This window comes from Clupea harengus, chromosome 2 (genome assembly GCF_900700415.2).
Source record: "Clupea harengus chromosome 2, Ch_v2.0.2, whole genome shotgun sequence".
Taxonomy (NCBI): domain Eukaryota; kingdom Metazoa; phylum Chordata; class Actinopteri; order Clupeiformes; family Clupeidae; genus Clupea; species Clupea harengus.
In genome coordinates, this window is record NC_045153.1 from 19,750,912 (window position 1) to 19,770,571 (window position 19,660).

At 41.1% G+C, this 19,660-nt stretch overlaps 1 protein-coding gene across 8 annotated transcripts in view; it reads left to right on the forward strand.

Annotated features, from left to right (window-relative positions):
- The window catches only part of gulp1a (GULP PTB domain containing engulfment adaptor 1a), a 53,386-nt gene that overhangs the window by 27,531 nt on the left and 6,195 nt on the right, over nucleotides 1-19,660 (forward strand). For 6 of the 8 annotated variants that reach the window (XR_004165803.2, XM_031585896.2, XM_031585874.2 and 3 more), the window contains 3 exons: nucleotides 10,070-10,151; nucleotides 16,714-16,775; nucleotides 18,775-18,846. Coding sequence is in view for 7 of the 8 variants with exons in the window: in XM_031585896.2 (XP_031441756.1) it covers nucleotides 10,124-10,151; nucleotides 16,714-16,775; nucleotides 18,775-18,846 (162 nt within the window). In the remaining variant the exon portion in view is untranslated. Of the gene's footprint in view, nucleotides 1-2,138; nucleotides 2,296-2,420; nucleotides 2,520-10,069; nucleotides 10,152-16,713; nucleotides 16,776-18,774; nucleotides 18,847-19,660 lie in introns of those variants that run through there. The other 2 variants (XM_031585879.2, XM_031585888.2) reach the window with 2 other exon arrangements.

Consider the following 19,660-nt stretch of genomic DNA (forward strand, 5'->3'; position numbering starts at 1 on the left):
TTAATGAGTGACATGCATCATCTGTAAACATATACTTTGCTTCCATTTTAGAATCATTTGGGTCCCATCAATATGACTTTTCGGATGAATGTACACAATCCCATTCTTATTTTGAGGTCAGTGGCACAGATACACATAGCTGTTATTGCTAGGGAATAGACTATGCCTTGCAATCATTGAATTGTGCTACCATTTGCTAGAACCTACTAGTGGTGGCTTGTGTGAAACCTTGTTGCAATTGCCTGTAGGCAGCATGTTTCAGACTACATTGACTACATTGAATTAGCACATGAGGATTAAAAACTGCCATCATTGGTGCACTATTTGTTTTTAGTTAGTTAGTGTCCTTTATCACACCTTTTTTACACAAAGTAAGGAAACATTTGTCTTCCTCAGTGATATGGATGCTATCACATTAGTTATAATCACAGTTGGCAGGTCCGCAGGTCGGGTCGGGCAGTACAGATTGACTGGGTCAGGTGCGTGTGGGTATTAAAAACACCAGGTCCGCACATAACTAATTCACATGTTTATGTGCCGACAGACATCTTGCCATTGCCCACCTAAATTAAAAATGGGATACACTCACAAATGCCAAGACTTTTAAGCTGTCAAGCTTTATTCTGTAGTGTTATTGAGTGAATTGTTGCTCTCCAATTATTAGAATGATTTCACCTTTTGGTTGACAACAAAATCTTCTCGATAAGTTTAATTGGAGAGCTCGGCTTGTTGCGCAAGCTGGAAATGTCAGGGCTTGACCAACTGAAATGCCGTGGGCTTTAATTCTTTCATTCTTGTTGACTGTTGTGTTTCTCTAGAAACAGTAGTGAAGAATATGAAGTCACATGGAAATAACTCCAAGTTTATCGAAATGTTTTGCTGATGAATTTGATGAGGTGTCAATGACATCTTGTAAGCCTGAATTGGTGCACTGCTCTGTTTTGTTTATCTTTGCCCTGAATTATGTTATCATGGATTTCCCAGTAAGATTTCAAATGGAGAAATACAAGAGCCTGGTGCCTGAGAAAGAGTGTGGGAGGAGGTCGAATGGAAAGTATTTTGCTATGTTGTTACTAAGCCTTGATTTTGGATTAAAACATCGGAAACTGTCTCCAGACATGAGGTGTTTCTCCGAAGTCATATTAAGCACATACCAGAGCAATGTTCTCCAGATGTACACACTATTTTTTCGAATTTCATTCTCTGCCATGGTCACTGCCACACTGCAGAGTTTTACCTTTGCAAATGGAAAACATCTTGGCAGGCCTTTAAAACACCTTTTTTGTCCCCACCCCACAGCTGTATACACAAGACTGAAACACGACATGATGGAAAGCAAAAAAGGCCCAGAGAAGAATCTCATGAAATCAAACCCTCTCTTTCAAGCCAAAACTAATATGGCACCACCCATAATAAAACTAGCCTTGCTGACTAGAAGTTGGAAGATAATGCGGCCAGGAGAGGTTATGACTTTGCTTTGTTTGTAAATAGAAGCTGTACTTTTCCCTTTTCGGATCTGTTTTTTCCTTTTTTGATTTGTATGGCCCCTGTCTTGTAAAGCCATCTGTAGCAGTTCATTGTGAAGGTCTGAAAAATCCACAGGTGTCAAATTTCACTAAGGCATAACACTTTTTTGCTGCCAGAATCCGCTGCCTTAAATTCAAGTAGTTTTGCAGCTGCAATGGAAACTGCTTACCCTATGTGGAAACGTACCCCTCCGTATTTCCTTGTTTCAATTCTCAGAAATACTCTGGTCTGAGCGACTGATATTTTAACTTCTTAACAGTCATTGTTATTGTTACTTGGAAGTCTTAGACGTGGTTTTGAAGCGGTTGAATGCCTCATTTGAATTCCATCAAGAGTTAAAAGTTTGTTATTATTATTATTATTATTATTATTCACACACTCATACTCACATTAACTGAAGAGCTGCTTTTCCAGTTTTAACTATTAACACCAAATCGGGGGAAAACATCTCAGCCTTTTTAAAATGTGAGAACTGTGTCACTGCACAAACATCCTCCTGAGTTTGCTAAGTCATCAGCCCTCTCTACCACAACACTCCGTGGATCTCCATCTGGGCCACAGCTGAAAACCATTAGGCACTGTTGGAACTTCCTCCTCTAGTATTCCACTCCGGCTCCCAGCGAGCGACTCGCAAAGTCCTCCACTCTGTCTCGGGGTAGTCTCCCTCCGCAATGTTTCTATGAAAACCGCTCTCCGCCCGATTTTTCTCATAGCTCCACTTGGCATTGGGCATCAGCTCGTGACTCGGTGAAACTGCCCTTGGTGTTGGTAAGAGTGTTTTATGTCTCTGGGTCTGGGAGAGTGTCAGAGAGAGAGAGAGAGGGAGATGAGAAGAGAGAGATAGAGAGAGAGAGAGACACCAGTTAGTATATGTCTGAACCTAGCTTGAGGGCACAGCTGATCTTGGCTTGGAATGCCATCCTGTAAATAAAAAAAAAAGTTTTTTGTGAGGTTGAATGTGAACACTTAGCAACCAGCATTCCAGGGTGATGGTGAGTCTGACCATAGGAACAAAGCACTGTCATTGTTATTGTCTTTTTCTGTGGCTTTTTGTTAGGACTGTGGAACGTGTTTTTAGACTGTTTAATGCTGCCAGCATTGTTGCACATATGGCTCGGATCAGCGGATCTCCGAAGAGCTTTTAAAAAGCTTCAGCATCTTTTTCCCATTTTTATTTTGTCATTAAGTTATCTATTTAAATCTTGGGATATTTTTTTCCTGTGCCTTGTTTTTGTAACTTAGCAAGATTCCATCCATGGACTGTATTTTCCTCTAGGAGGGAAAACTTCAAGGGGTCAAAGTAGGTCATCTTTTTTCAAACAGTTTTTCTTTTCACTGGAATTTCACATATAGAGCAAGGAATTTAAATTATAAGGTGCCTTGGAATTTTACTCTGGTTCTTGGTGCATGAATCTCATTTGTTGTTTGCCCGTAGGACTTGCTATAGCCATTTTCTTTCATAGTGTTATTTTAGCAGGTTAATTTCATATTCATCATAATGAGACAGAAATTATGGCTTTGAAGTTTGAAGGTGCTTGATTATTGTAGTTAGATGTGTTTTAGGAGTAACGTTCTATAGGTGAAAAAAGTGCTCTTTTCCAAGTGTTTTTTAAGCATATGTGTTTCACCTGTCGTGTTTACGTTCTGTCATAAGTACCACAAAGGATGCATCTGATCATGGCAGCGCCATAGTAAACAACATTCCCATGATCCCTGTGGAGCAATTCATTGCCTTTCACTCTCAGACGGGAAGAAGCCTGACTTGCACACAAATCTCTGATTATAGCTGTTGTGTTTCCCTTGCACTCCAGGCAACAGTATATTATGTGGTTTGTTTTTAAACACCTGACACTGTGTGCACACAGAGGATGCTAGCCTCCAGTGGGCAATGCTAAGCTCCATGTAAAGAGTTGGTGTTGGCGCTCCCTGGTAAGGTCGATTCAGCTGAGAGGAGCCTGTAAAGAAAAGGCAAACACAGCTGCTGTCAGTCAGTATTACTCCCATCATAACCAGGTGGAGCAGTCGTTTTTAGATTTAGATGTACACTGTGCTTTTTCTTTGCCTGCGAAGCTTTAGTTTAACAACTTGGCTGTGTGTTTTGAATTCTAGCTGTACAAGACGTAAATCCTTGAAACTCATGTAGGTGGAGTATGGATAAATGTCCAGAATACCGTAAAATAACATTAAGCATTGAAATGATGATATAATAGTTGGCACTCATAAAAGGTTGTCTTTTTGCGATATAGCTTGCAATGTTGTGCTGTAGAACCTTCTCCAATTTCCTACATTTCCATAGTGACCAGCCTGGGCAGTTAGTGGGAATGACGGGTGTGTTCATCTATCCTTCACATGACTATAGACCATGAAAATGAATTGGAAGATGATGCCAAATCTAGTTGCCTCTCTAATCTCTAAAAAGCAGCAGATTGTTGCATACTGATGCTTTAAGCAACTTTTTTTTAACTGTGTTCATGCATGCATACCTAGTAGGGTGTTGTAGTGGGAGGTGGGCTGGAAAGGTCTGAAACCCTCAGAATAATTAATTACATAATTAATTTAATACCTAATATAGCCTTGCAGCATGGCTTTGTTACACAAAGTCACGGTATAATGTGTCATAAATACACCATGTAGTAAAGGCACTCTACATGTGGTAAAACTTGATCAACATTATCACCCGCAAGAGCTGTCACCAACAGTGTCACCAACACTTTCTTCGTGTATGTAATTAAATCACGCTAACCCAATTATCATCAATTTCACAGAAGTAAATACGTAGATCAAAAATGAATTTCTCCCAAGAAGGCAAAACAAAACTGTTTTGATCTGACACAGTTGAAGTATTTCAGCGAATTGTGTTGTGAAACATCGTGCAGAGGTTTAGATTGATGTCAGCTGCTTAATTCTGCCCAGACAGTGTGGAACGAATAAACCAGATGAAGTATGTTGTTGGTAATTGAATAAAGCACTCCTATGGAGCTGATGTGAGGTCAGGTCCTGTTTGAGCCCAAGAAATGTCATGGAGACGAAGAGGAAAGTAAAAAAACCCAGTGAGGTGTTGGGGTGTCCTAAGAAACCAGACGACATCCTGCCGTTAATGGTTTCAGAGGATATTGTGGCCTGTTGAATTTGAAACTGTAAGTTGTACATTTAAGAGGGTGAGGTATTTCTGTGGGTGAATACAACTTTGCTGTAGCTTTTAAAAAAAGCTATATCTATATAAGTCTATATATACATAAATGGTATGATTAGAAATGTAGATGGTCGTGTTAAAATAACACAGAGTATATCAGCAGACATATCCCACCACACCAAAATGTAGCTGTAGCGACAAAAACATTTTGTGCAGTTTGTAGCTTCACATTGGCTACACACATGAATGTCTCATTGTTAGTAAGAGCTACTACACAGCTTGCTAGATAGACTAATTAGCTTCCCAACCAGGCATATTGATGAGCATGTTAGTTTTATATTTGATAAATAAAGTTCAACTTCATGGTGTCAACTAGTTGTAGCAACTTTCAGGATCAGTGAATTATGCCATGAATTGCAAAATCCATGTTGTTTGTAGAGCTCTGTTATTCCAAGTAACCCCATCAAGCTCACCTGTGCTTTGACACCCACAGTAGCAGATAAACTGATGGTAATCTTTTCTTCCTGGACATGATACTACTGGAGGGGAACCTTATCTGATACACAGACACTCTGTGTCCTTGAAATAGCCTGTGATAAACGAGCTTTGTCATTTTGTCAGTCAGAGAAGTACACTGGAAAAACAAAAATGTTGAGAGAAGTCAAATTATAAGCAAACATGATGCAACAGACTTTTGAGTTTTCTTAACTCTCGACAAGAGTTATGCCAACTTGGAGGTTTTTGTTCACCTAATTAAAAATGTAAAAATCGTACAGCTCTTGGTATCCTAGGTCTCCCATCCAAGTCCTAAGTAGGCCAGACACTGCTTAGCTTTCGAGATTGGACAAGAGTGTGGTATGGCCGTTGGTAAATGATGAAGTTATGTATAAGTGATGAAAGGTTGTTCAAGTCACCTTCATAAATCACATGAGTCATGATGGGACTTAAAGATGCAGTCTGCAGTTCGGATTCACGAAAGGTTATTGATATTTTAGCTCAAGAGCCAATCAAATGACACCCCTCCCTTCCGTACTGCTGAAGCACTGTGTTGATTGGCTAGGACTGTTAATGGCTCAGCCCCATTAAGTTAGTTTCCCATTGAAAAACCCTAGACTGTACAATCATTGGAGGTTTTGAGCAGACAGACACTGAGCAGACAGCTAGAGGGTCATCAGGAGCAATTCGCTGAATCTGACAAAAAGTGTATAGGATTAGAATCACGGACTGCACCTTGAACTACAAATCACTTATATATAGGGTTTTCATCAAGGAAACAACAGAACAACATTATTTAAGTTTTTTGTAATTGAGATTGCCTGCTCTGTGGTGTGGCATTTGGAACAGTGCTATCCCATAGTCCTGTCTTTCCCCTCCCTCTGAGTGCTTGTGCGAAAACATGCCTCTCTCCCATGAATCACTGCACTGCGGTGACACAAGTGTGGATTCCTACTGCCGGTTTGCATTTGGCTTTGCATTGCTCTTTGTGACAGTCCGATTGGCTGTAAATAGGAAACACGTGCACTGTGCTTGTTTGCGATGCTTTGTACTATATAGAACTATCCTTTGTTTGGCAGTCCCATGGAATGGGGATATCTCTCCACAGAGCTGTTTGTTCTGTTTGACCTTATGCTTTTGAATGGAACGATCAGCTAGAAGGTCTACACAGATACATTTCTTATTTTTAATTTCCTCAATTTGAAAAACATAGTTAAAGGTGGATGTTCAATATAGGCGGATACAGAGTGTGTAGAGTGCCATATAGCAGAGTACCATCTTGCAATGTTTCAAGTATCTACCTGAAGATCTTAGTAGTATAGATGCTTGTCTTCTTAAGGAGAAATTGCTCAATTCACAGAAGTACAGTTCTGGTATTATCTGCCATCTGATATTTATTTGTACTCTTTGTTGTGCGTGATTTTCCTACTTTTCCATTTCTCCAAATATGCAGTTTTTCTCATGAGGCTATTCTCTATTGTGGAATACCATTATGTGTTTGTGTAGTACCCTGTTGTCTCGCACCACACCCTTTTGAAAATGATCCCTTAAATCATGGACTTTGCTTCTCCACATGGTAGTTAAGCCAGTGTGTTGCAGAACTTTTTGGCAGACTTCTTTTCCAACATAACATTAGTGTAGCTTTTGGGTATATGTTGGTTTCTGTAAAATGTACAACATCCATAGTATGTGCACAGACCACTAGCTTCACCATAATAAGTGGCTGAGTTGCATTTAGGTGTGGTGATGATGATTGTTAGTGGGGTAGTTATGACCTAATTTACTCTTTAACTCTGTTTGAATTGATAATGATCCTGGTTACAAATCCAAATGTTCTTACGGGCACACGTATAATGGCATTGTTGTCATGAATTTTATATATATATATTTTTTTATCCAAAGCGATTTACTTTACAGAGATAATTAGAAAAAAAGCATAATTTTCTGCCAAGTCACAAGAGGCTACCCAAAGAAAGATCCCCAAAAGGTGTAGATGAACATCAAAACAGTATCATCGACATTGTCAAGCTACGCACTTAAGTCCTTTTGAAGAGCTTTAATTAGACCCGTTCTGCTCTGATAAAAGACTCCTGAGTGCTCTTATCTTCTCTAATTATGTTTTGCTTCACACAGTGTCTTCCTCCCAATGAACGCGAGACATGGTAGAGTGGAAGCTCTTCATCCCAACATAGCCTTGGTGGTCACATTTTGTATTAATCGAGTTTAAATCGTTCTATCTGTGTATTAAATCAGTGCACAGGCATGTCAAAGACAAAAGCTAAGTATTGTAGCCTCATGAAAAGCCTGTCTTGACTTTAATTAAATCTCACTTCCTGTTAAACAATTGGTTTAATTTAGGGGACATCTTTATTTTGTGGGTTATAAAAGGTGTTTCACCTGAAATAATACTGTCTGTCTAGTGGGGTTTATTTCATGCAGTGCATGAATGGGCGGCTTTGTCGCTTTGGCCCCAGAGCAGGACAGGAGGATTGTATTGAGGGATTAAATCAAATCATTTTTTAATTAAAGCTTCAATCAAAGTGGGCCCAAATGCCCTTGAGGGCTGCTAGTTTTTTTTCAGGGGGAATAGTTTAATGCAAATTTAATCTGTCAAAACAATGTTTGTTTCTTCTCTGTCCGTGGTTTGATATTTACCTAGAGAGGTAGGGGTGAGATGAGAGAAAAGTGAACGCTCTCTCCAATGCATCCAACCGTCCCTGGGGTTTGCTCTTAAATGTATTTAAGAAATAGCCATTAGGAGCGCGGATCGATATCTATTTGGACAGTGATGAAGAGTGAAGTTGTTATTGCCAAAGGCAGTGGCGATGAGCTCAGATGTTTCTATGCCCTATGGTACTCCGCAGCTTCTTCTGTCTCTTTGGCAGCAGCTGAATTTCTATTAAAGGAAAAAATAAATGATTGATAGGCCCATTTGCACCCACCAGAACCCAAGTAGCAGCCCATCTCCCAGTAGCTTGAATTATGTCAGAAAATGGGTTTCTGAAATTGCATTTCCAAAAAAACGAAGCTTTGTCATCATTTCAATAATTGACAGTGTGTCAAATACCCTGATTAGAACCAAAGTTATCCAAATTACAGTAGATGGTGAAATATTATAATCTGGAACCATTCAGGACCTTATAGATACTGTTATATAGGGAAATGTTTTTAACTGTTTGCAGATGATAAGAGCTAGGTTTTACTCACCTCAGTGGCATGGTATCATTGCTTAAATACATAGGTTCCAGCTCTATTGGTACTTTGGGTATCACCAACATTTGATGTAGGCTAATACCTTCCTGTATGCTGTTCAAAGTTCACCAATTTGTGCACCTCTTGGTTCATTTTGCTTCACTCAGTGAACAAACCAAGTCTTATTCGCTGTAAAAGTAACTGTTGGAAAGTAACCAAACATACAGTTTGTAATTTAAACAGTTAAAACGTCATATAAACACGTGATACAGTTCTCTGTTATGTGGTTGGCGCATATTAAAAATGTACATTATTTTTGTACAAGGATTGGAAGTAATGCTGTCCTGTGTTCTGTGATATTCTGGAATTGTCCCTTGCAAAGTCATTTGTGCCAGTGTGGTGCCTGTTCTGATGAAGAGATAAATAAGCCTTGTGTAATTTTCACTGTTACCTAGTTGGTGATGATTCGTGTAGGCTGGCAGTGGTGGTTGAAATGTGTGTTAACCCTGGAAAATGTTTTCCTCTTTCTCACGCCTATTTGTTTTATTTTTTCAGTGTCTCTCAATGATGGGGTGGCAGTAGGCCTTGAATGTAATTACTTTTTTTAAATGAGTAACACTGGTTTGTGCAGCAAATGATGTTGGAACTTATGGTTGCATTTTGTGATAATTCTCACATTTCAAGTGTAATTCACAACTATAATCACTTTCAGTTCAGACTGCACCCACCCTGAACAGACAGACACAGACAATGACATTGTGATACATCCCTACTCAGTATGCCGTGTTCAAAGCATTTAAACTCCCACCAGTATTTTCTCAGGCAAAAAAGATGATTTAATAAATTATTGAAAGCTTCCCACAGGTATAAACATATTTGAAGTTCATTATCTTCATAAAACAAACTTAATCTCCCTCACAGAATTAAATCCATTACGTTTTGTAAAATGTATCAGAAAAAGAAATCGAATCCAAAAGCTCACTTCTCTAGCTTAAAATGTATCGTTCATGAAATGCATTCATTGCATCACAAGGCCAAACAGGTGCCATGGCTGTGTCATGATTTTCTGCACTGTCACCGGCTGGCAGTTGCAGTTTCCATCTTTTTTTCCATCTGTTGTGTGGCTCAGTCAGGACCTTGAGGTCCCTTAGAAAAGCCTCAGCGACAACAGGAAGTAATATTGTAGGTCAGTCACAACATGCCATGTATTTGATAAATGTGGCAGTTGTTGTCATGGTTCGCCATTCCGACATGATATATATGAAGAGGTGACAGCAGCACTATGAGGGAAACGTTGTGTGACTAGCTGTGTCCAGGAGATGCTATTAGAATGCCTTCAGCTTATAACCAGCTGGCCCCACCATGGGAAATAGGCTTCTGTGTTTTTAAGACTGCATATAACGTGTCATTTTTTTTTATTGTGTCATTTTTTGAGCTATTCTTTGATTCCTTTTAAGGTCTATAAAATTCATTTGACAGATGGGTTATGATTTCATTGGACTGAACTCAGTCACCCCATCAGAGAACTTTAAACGTCACTAGTAATTAGCACACTCTCCCAGAGGATGGCTTCTTTGAAATGCTCGTCTTTCACTTAGCCTTGAGAAAGTTTGGAAACACTAACATGTCCTGACATTTAGCTGTCTCTCTCTTTCTCTTTCTCTTTCACTCTCTCTCTCTCTCTCTCTCTCTCTCTCTCTCTCTCTCTCTCCCTGTCTCCAGGTGGAAGTGTGGTAACATTCTGGGAGGGAAAGCACAGACAGGTCTTGGTCCAGTATGAACCGAGCATTTAACAGGAAAAAAGGTGAGTAGCAGCGACGTGGCCATCTCTGTCTGTGACCTTGTCTCACTTGCCTCTCTCTCGCTCTCTCTCTCTTTCGCTCACTTTCTCCTCTTTAATGTGATTCAACTGGTGGTGCCAAATTCAGTTTCCTAACAAGCGGTTCAGAGGCAGCTTGTGCCCCCTCACAGAGCTGACTGTCTCCACACCGTGTGTCGTGGCCTCCAGGGGGCAGGCTGTTGGACTCCAGTGGTTCATTTGCTTTTCTTTCCACCTGACATATTTACCACCACCTGTCTCTCCCCGCCCACTCCCAAATGAATTAATGGATTCTCGATGTGGTACACCCGTAAGTCCCTCCTGGAGGACATGGCTGCTCAAATGACATCTTATGGGTGTGCTTTTGTGCTACAATTCCACATTGGTTTCCCTGGCACTTGTTGAAACCAAAGTGATCACCAAAGGCAGATTTCTGCCACTGTTCTAGGATCAGAGTTCCTTTCCTTTTTGAGATGAGGAATCTTAGTAATATCTTAGAATTGATCTTTTTGCTGTTGTGATTCCCAGTCTAATTTTTCAGTTGTGCATAGCTTCCTTGATGAATCAGTCCACCTAGGTACATTTAGGCTAATAGAGTATGTTCTGTCATCTAGTAGATAAATACCATACTGCACTCAGACGACCCCACTTAGGCCTCAGCACCATTACCACTTCCCGCCTTGCTCCAATGTGTCCGATGAGCCATTTCAAAGGACTTCATACGTGCACACAGGCCAGTGTTGTTGGACGGCAGAGGAAACTACAAAGGCATAAAGAAGGCTTTAAACCCTTTTACTTCAGGACAAAAGGTCCATGCAAGCCCTTCATGCGCACAACTGACATTTCAGCAAAGGGGAACACGCCTTCTTTTTTTCTTCCCGGAGCCAGGCATTCATTAGTGGTCATTGTTTTTGTTGCAGATAATGAGCATTGCTCGGTCAGACAAGAACAGTGTTTAACCAAGCCAGTTGCTATCCCTAGTTATCTTGTTTTTGCAGTCCCACGTTACCAGGGGCAGAATCCTCAGACACGGCTTTTCTACACAGCTGAAGGGGCCTCACAGTCCAATGTTGAATATTGAATGGGGAGATCCAAGTCCATGCATTAAACATAGAAAACTATATCTGAAATGTATCTGTCAGCTTTAGCTGTCCTCATTCCTATATTCCAGTGATTTGTGATATGAATCGCCTTTGTAGTGTGATATCTCGCTGTGCTGAGTTACGCCGTCAGACTCATCTAAAGCAAGACACAATAGGTGTTTGTACAGAGATCATGTTGATCTTTTTTGCTGACGACAGGTTGTTGAATGTGTCTGTGGCTCCACAAGGCCAACGCGCACTTGTTTACAGATGATGTGGCGGATCCTCTTATCTGCAAGGACCAGGCATACAAGTGCAGCCTGTGTGTATCTGATGACAAAGACGTAATTGGGTCCAAAATCTTTCTCATCAATTGCTCTCCAAATATGTGCATCCAATTACCCAGCACTAAATGGGAGCATTGTTTGTGATTAGAGCAGAGCGAAATCAAAGCCTAGACCACGTAAGTAGAATTCCAACTGACCTTTTATCGGCTAATTGCCGTAGCATTCTGCAGATAACGTGAGGTTTGAATTCCCTCACAAGTTGAAAATGTTGAAGAGATGAAAAAGCACCAAACTGTTGGTGTGAATACGCTGGACTTTGTTGAATAAGCAAATCAGTCCCCTCACTTGTAGCTCATAGTAGATGCATAGCGTCAGAGTTTTTTTTGTGAGAATTTTAATCTTCTCTGCCACTCACTGATGGTGTAATATACCCCAGTAGTTTTATTTAATCACATGGATGCCAGGCTGCCCCGTTATGTCCACTGTCTAATCTTGTGTGGGTGAGGCTGAGTGTCGAGGAGCCCCCGATCATTTTTCTCTCTAATGCTTCACCGGAGCTCTCGCATGTCTGTCTTAATCTATGCCAGCCCCTCCCTCCGAGCACCCCACTGCCACCCCCACCACCTCCACCACCCCTCCTCTGCAGTGCCCCGCTGGCACCCGTGAGTAATAGTATGCAATCACAGTGATTTGGATGCTCTGATGCCCAAGCTTTCCCGTTTTTTTCTCCCGCTCTGTCTCTCTGTGCCACCGCCATTTGTTCACATTTCACTTCCGACGCGAAAGGACTTGCTTGGATCTCGGCCTGATGCATGGCCACGGCCTAATGAGGAGCAGTGGTGGTGTGGCCTGAACTTATGAAGGCAGCGCAGATAGTTTAAGCTAATAAGAGCTCTAATCATATTTCATAATGGAACATATTTGTTTACTCCGATGACAGCGTACGGATGTGTCTCTTCTTCGGCATCACTGCAACGCTTTAATGTCTTCTGTATATCATTCAGAGCTCAACATATAAAACCAGCCAAGCGGCAAATTAAGTACTGAGGTTATGGTACCCATTTTATTTCTCTTGACCGTGTTAGTTTTGAGTGACTCCACAAAATACATCCAACTGCACCGCTTTCTCCAGGGAGTGATTTCATTGTGTGAATGCATTGTTTGGCACCTTTTCAAAGTGCCATAACATGCATTATGTTTTCAGTTGAATGGCACATACTTTATATTGTGGGTCGTCTGTTGTTTCGACCTTTCTCTGAAAAGGTCAAAAGTGTGAATGTCATCCTGATGCATTAATGGGTGCTGGTGGCCTTAGGAATTTCCCAAGGGTTGAAGGGAATATGGCTCCAGGTCACTCACCACAAAGGCTTGGCATGTTCACAGTCAGATCATTAGTAATGACTTCCAGCCTTTTTACAAGAGCTTCATGAATGCATTACATGCTTGCTTATTTTCTGGCATAATGAAACATTGTTAAGCATTTAACTGAAAACAGTCTGTCATTATTTTATCATTATTCTGATCACATAGTTTCCGTTTTTGAAATGATTATCCATTGTTTTGAAACCGTCTGCTCACTCCCTCATGCCTGTGGAATGGACCAGAATAGGCTAATATGAGAGTCAATGAGAAACGGCCTATGGGTATGTTAATGCCATAGTTATATGAAATGACCCATGCACTGTGTGAACGCAGTGAGCTAGACTACTTCTCTGGACTACTTTCTTTTTCATTTTGACAGAACAGACAGAATCTGAAATGACCTTTTTCTCTCATCGACTGCCTCGTTCTTTTTGTTTACGGCTTCATTAGCCTTTTTTTAATGCACGTTCTTGCGCATTGGCTTTACTACAGAGCCAAAATTATATTATTCCGTAATTTATCCCGTAGTTTATTCTATGAATGAGAACATCAATACTTAAAAACACATTGCCAATTGAAAAAAAAAAAGAAGTAAAATATTTCTAGTTTATTGCTGACATGAGGCTGGCCGATTGGGTCCGCTCCCAGTAACCTTGTCAGCACCAAGACAGGCTAGAGAGTGGAAAGTTAATCAGCCTGTGTGTCGTGAGGCCAATAATGCATTGAGCTTTTTATTTATTTGTTCTGGTTCTTGTTTTTGCAATACCATAGCGTGGCTGGCCTGTCAGTCAATAACTAGATGGACCCCTTTGGCATTTGCCAGAGTTGCCAGCTGACCTGTCTGTTCGGCTCTTTCTTTTCAGCATCATCTGTAATTTGACACCTCCACATGCATTATACCCTTTTTCTGATCTCCAGTAGGAGCAATCCATCTCCAAGAAGAGGAAAATCTATGAATTTTTCTGTACCTGATGAGCCACCTTTAATCGCTGGCAACTCAGTGTAATTAGAATCAAGCACTTAAGGTTGTGTACATTGACAGAGCTCTCTTAAAAGTTAATCTGCGGGGATCTGTTCGATCCACTTGGTGTTCTGCCCTGGGCCAAATTGGAGATTAATTGGTTATTGTTTTCATGGATGGTCAGGTTTATCAGTGGCTGCTGTCCAATGGAATGTTGTGTTGTAAATCTTGTTTTCCTGCAAACATCACCATTCAGAGAAAAAAATAAGAAACGGGTGAATTTGACCAGTTATCATCATTGCTAAGTAGCACAGTCACTTTTTCTCTACACTTCTGCTGCACATAGTTCTTTAGACTAATACGATGGGAGATATCCACTGAATCTACCCAAGAGTGCAGTGAATGTACACTCTACAGAAAGCCTTCAAATGCTGCTTTTCCATCACATCAGTAGGGAGGAGTTTATAGTAGTGACCCAACTATGTTTGGACAGCTTAGTTCAGGCCAGTCATGTTTTATGTTTTAATGTTTTTTTAACTACTGATGGATGGATGGATGGAAGGATGGATCTGAAAACTAGGGGTACTGGATTTGCTGTGATGTCAGCGTTACCATAAATAGCCTTGGTACCTGGCTTTGAGGTCAGTTAAAAATAATGTCAATTAGTTTTAAGTAATTGCCAGTATTGTTGACTATTTGAAACATCAGATCGGTATGTAGGTTATCAGATCACATCCAGTCAGTATCATGTGGTATGTGTGTGTGTGAGGGGGGGGGGGGGCTGTGTGTGGGGGAGACAGAGAAGAGGGTGGGAGAGACAGTGTAGGAAAGAGAGAGAACGAGAGAGATACATTGTGATCCGACCTTTAAGAGTTCAAACCCTTCCTCACACTCGAGTGCTCAGTTCTAGCAACTCGTTCCTTGGGTGTCGTGTTGTTTTTGAAGGGCTCTGCGGAGGGCTTGTCTCTCTTTTTTTTTTTTTTTTTTTCTGAAGGTGGAAACGAGGTGTGGCCACCTCTATTAATCAGCCCAGTCTGCTGACACAAAGAAAAAGTACACGCACAAGTACCTGCCTGACTGGGGTGACTCCTGCAGCTCATCTATCATAGTTAGAATTTACTGCTCCCTCAAGCTGTCCCTCAGGATGGGGGAGGGGGAGGAGGGGGGGCGTCCCTCTATCAACCTTCGCCCCAGGAGTGGCCCCTGAGGAGATTCATTTCTTTCATTCAGTCCTTCATGAGGCCCTTTGTGAGATTTAGATCCCTGCATTGCTATCCATCCAGCTGTTGCCTGCCAGCCCAGCCCAGCCCAGCCCTGCCCAGAGCAGAGCGCTGCTTCATCAGTATTAATCTGACCGCCGCGGAATTGCAGATGTTTGACAAAATACTTGTCAAGACGCCCGCAAAAAAAGTACACACTGACATTTTTATGATGATGCAATTAAATCTGTTCCAATTGTTTTTTCCATATGGTGCTTTATGGCTATTGACATGTTTCTCATCTGCGCTCTATCTTGTTTTGTTTGCTTAGGTGTGTTCATTTAAAATACATGCTGGCCTGTTTGTAGATAGAGTGACCAGACGAAAACAGACCAAATGTGGGATGAGTATGTGTGGGACAATGTGGGTCATATTACCAATGCTGAGAGATAACCTGAAGCATTGATATAAGGTTTATCTAACTGAACAAGAAACATTTGTATTCTGCCTTTCAGCTTGTAAACACCTATTGTCCTCTTGTCGATTCCACAGCACCCCGGTTAGGCCATAAAAAAGACAGGCTACAGCTTTGGCTTCATGAATGATATAGTGAGCCATGATGTTGCTTGGTAGCTTTTACCTTATATGCAAACATTTTGTAAGTTTGTTTTTTTGTGACTTGGCAAAGGAGTTCAATCTGCACAGTTTGATTGATGGCCATCACAGCCTCTTGATAACAGCCTTTTGTCTTCTCAGCCAATGGATGAAAGCCAGACTTTTAGAAAAGCTTGGCTATGTAGCATTTGCATGAGCCAGGTTGCAGCTTTTGATGTAGTATTATTAAAAAGAGTAAAACTATGCCGCAACAGCATAAGCCGCTCAGGTCCCGGGCGGGTAACTGAACGCATCCATGTGTTCTTATTTCTGACCAATTAAAAACCAATTGACCAATGAAAATGCGGGACATTACCTCAGTATGCGGGATGCGTGACAGAGGGTCAAAATGCTGTGCAGCGCAACGCAAAGCATGACCCAGGTCACCCTATTTGTAGATCATCATCCTCTTACAGCGTTACAGTAATGTGTACTGATGCCTTGTATTCCCACTGAAAAATGCATTGAGCAGCAGCCGTCTCCCATTCCCTCAAAGGATCTGAGTCTGAAGCAGCGTAGTCACGTCCTGTCAGCGTGTTTGCTTTCTTCTTTTGTACATTCACAATATGCTTCATGAAACCGAACGTTTTTATAGCAGCGTGCCAAACGAAAACAAAAAGGAACAGTACATTTTAACCGCTACCCGAGATGTGCAAGCCAGAGATATGTTTATTCTGACTAATACCAACTCTCAGTGGCACATCTGTATTTTTCATTATCTCATGTTTCTGCTCTCGGCTTGAGTCATTATTGAGACAAGTGGTTTGGTTAAGAAAACAGTGAGGGATCTAAGTCCCCCGAGAAGTTTTCTCTTATGTGCCTTAATTGTGAAAATGTAGCACAGTGTTTGTTGTGTTAGACAGACACTGTTCAGAAGTGCTGTTGCAGAATGTTCTTGAGGTGTATATTAAAAACACATACAGCCTCCTGTTTCTAATTCTGTGAAGATGTCTGCCATGACTCTTGCTTCTCTGCTCACCTGTTGACCTGTTTATGTTCCAGATAAATCATGGATGCATACTCCTGAGGCCCTGGCCAAACACTTCATTGGATACAATGCCAAGGTATGTAAAGAACAAACTCTGTAAAACTATATGGTCTCATGTGTTAATGATAACTCAAGTGATTTATTTGTGCTTTTGAGACAGTAGGAGTACATCTGATGATTGTTTGTCCACCATTGCCTGTATATCTGACAGTGGATGTAACTGTTATTAAGTAGCAGCTGTTTTGAATCAATCCGTTGAGAGCTTTTGTTGCTGTGTCCGTAGATAACAGATGTTTTTGTCATTTTAACAAGTTTTCAATATTGGTTCTTGTTGTTTCCTTGTAGAAAAATGTCCAGTTCGATGTAAAAAAAAAAAATCATTGAACACAACAAGTGCTATTGAAAGCGCAATCAAAACAGCTCAATGCACCATTGTTAGGCTGAAAACACGAAAAACCTAGAAACGGCAAGAATGGACGGATCGGTGCAAATAGATTTTGACAGGCAGAGCATGAGCCATTACAGAAGGAATTTGTTTTTGTCTTATTCCTTTGGCAGTCAACAATACACACATCCAAAAGACTATCCCTCGCTCGCTCGTTCACTCACTCCCTGGAAGACTTGTTTTCTGCACCGCTTCACAAAAGCCTGGGCTCCTGTTTGGAAGGTGAAGGCTTGTCAGCCTCCATACAGTTCTTCCGGAGATGTCTTACTGAGCTGTGAAGAAGAAGGAAATATGGGAGGCTGGGGTTAAACCCAGCGGTTGTTGCTGAAGTATCTCCAACCTCTCACTTACACGCGCACAGAGAGAGAGAGAGAGGGAGAGGGAAAGAAAGAGAGAGAGGAGGGGAGACAGAGCAAGTGGCTAGTGGGAAGGGTGAGGAATGGGACTTTGCCAACGGATCTGGTGATGGATGAGCACAGACGGGGCTTATGTGGCAGAAACCTCCTCCTCAGAGTCCAGCAGGATGCGGTGCAGTGATTGGAAAGGAGCTGCGGTTCACCTTGTGTATCTGTCATCGCCGCTTCTCTTCTGCTCCGCTGGCGTTCTGGCTCGCCCTTGAGCGTGGACACTCACTGTCATAAAAGGGCGCCAAAAAAATGATCAGGACACATGGTTTAGATCGCTGAAGAGAGAGTTTGAGTTTAACGTTATAAATGTGTCAAATACATTAGTAGTAATATTAGTAACGATTAATAACGATTTCAATAAACTGAAAGCATGAAGAGAGAAAAATACAGCTGCTATTCAATAAAAGCGGAATTATGGTTAGCACATCTGCTGCACATAGCCAAAATGAAAATGAAAGCACATTGTAACGTATGGATCTTTCAAATTAAAAAGAACAATAGCAAGGAAAGAACTGGAGAGGGGGATGCTACACAAGGAGCACCATGATTATATTTTGATTGTGGCTAAATGAATGTATGGAATGTTTGTGAATATCATTTGGACTGTCAGGTGTGTATGTTTAATATGCACAGTGCATTGTGAGAAGTCTGTCCGTATGCTATAATGTTATTAAAAAATGTACGTTATTTCAGTAATCTACAATCACCACCCAAAGAGTGGTTATGAAAGTTTTGTTTGTGGAATAGCTGCAGAAGTTTTTGAGATACTATTACAGATGCAGAGAACATGAGGAATGGAAATGATGCATACGGGCAGACGAGTGGCCACATGGTGGCATGGCAAAGGTTAATAGCTCCATCTGTTGGATACAGGCAGTAGTGCTTAACTCTCCTCTCGCCGTTCACACTCACAAGGTTTTAGTACGGGAGATGCCTCTCAACTGAAGTAGGAAACGTTTTCTGTACAACGTTTTCACAACTATCTTTCATTCAGTCCTGCTTATTATTAGAAAATGTTTCTACATACTGTGTGCACATTGGTGACAACCACCTGAATGTGTTCATTGCACTTGTGCAGTGTGGAGACGTGCTCCTGTGGTGTGTTTAATTCATGTTGTGCCTTATTTAGGTCCAGGCTTGGAAAAAACATGAGCCAGTTTACCTCTCACCTGTACCTTTTTGTTGCAGATATTAATTACTGAATTATATACATTTTTCTATAGTTCCTTGGCAACACAGAGGTCGAACAACCTAAAGGCACAGACATTGTGAAGGATGCAGTCAGAAAGCTTAAGGTAATATTTAATCTAATATACCAAACAGTGCACTGTAAGGGGATTATCCATTCACAGAGCTGACATGTTCTGCGTTACCTTCTCAATGATTCAGCATACCTCTGAATTGAAATGCCTCATTACACTGCCATAGTTTAATATTTCTGTTGACAGATAATTTATGTAATTTGTACAGTTCAACATGCCCATAGTAAATTTCTGCATCACAAAGTTATTGACCTATTGACTGCAACCAGTAGATGATCGGAACAGCTGGACTGGATGAGCCTTATGTTATCAATATTCACTGTTAGACACAGTGCTCATCCCTCTGTTACGTTCTTCATGATTTGAGGAAGCTTTAGACTTTGTAAAATATTGAATCAAATCTGTATGTTGGTCAACTTGGTTCATACAGAGTAATATTAGTCATTCTTTAATATCACCTCATCTGTGCTGGTTGTTTGGCCACAGTTTTTTAGATCAATGTCACAAACAACACTTTCCCCGTTACATCTGGTGAGGCCTTTACCCCTTTCATTATGTGTTTATCTGTGCCCTTCCACCCTGTCCCCACTGCTGGTTTAACTCAAGTGTGGAGTTCAAGCACAACCAAAGTAAGAGGATTTGGCATTTGAGTTCTCCCTGGGGAAGCTCAGCTGTGCACTTGAGAGATTGTTGTTGTTGTTGTTGTTGTTGATGATCTGTCCATCTGTCTATATCCGCCTGGCTGAGAACTGCAAGTGAGACAAACCAGTGGTCGGTCACACGTTCCCCACAGGACAGTTGCAGTATTACGGTGTTGTGATTTTTCTTGTTTTCTTTCTTCCCTGCA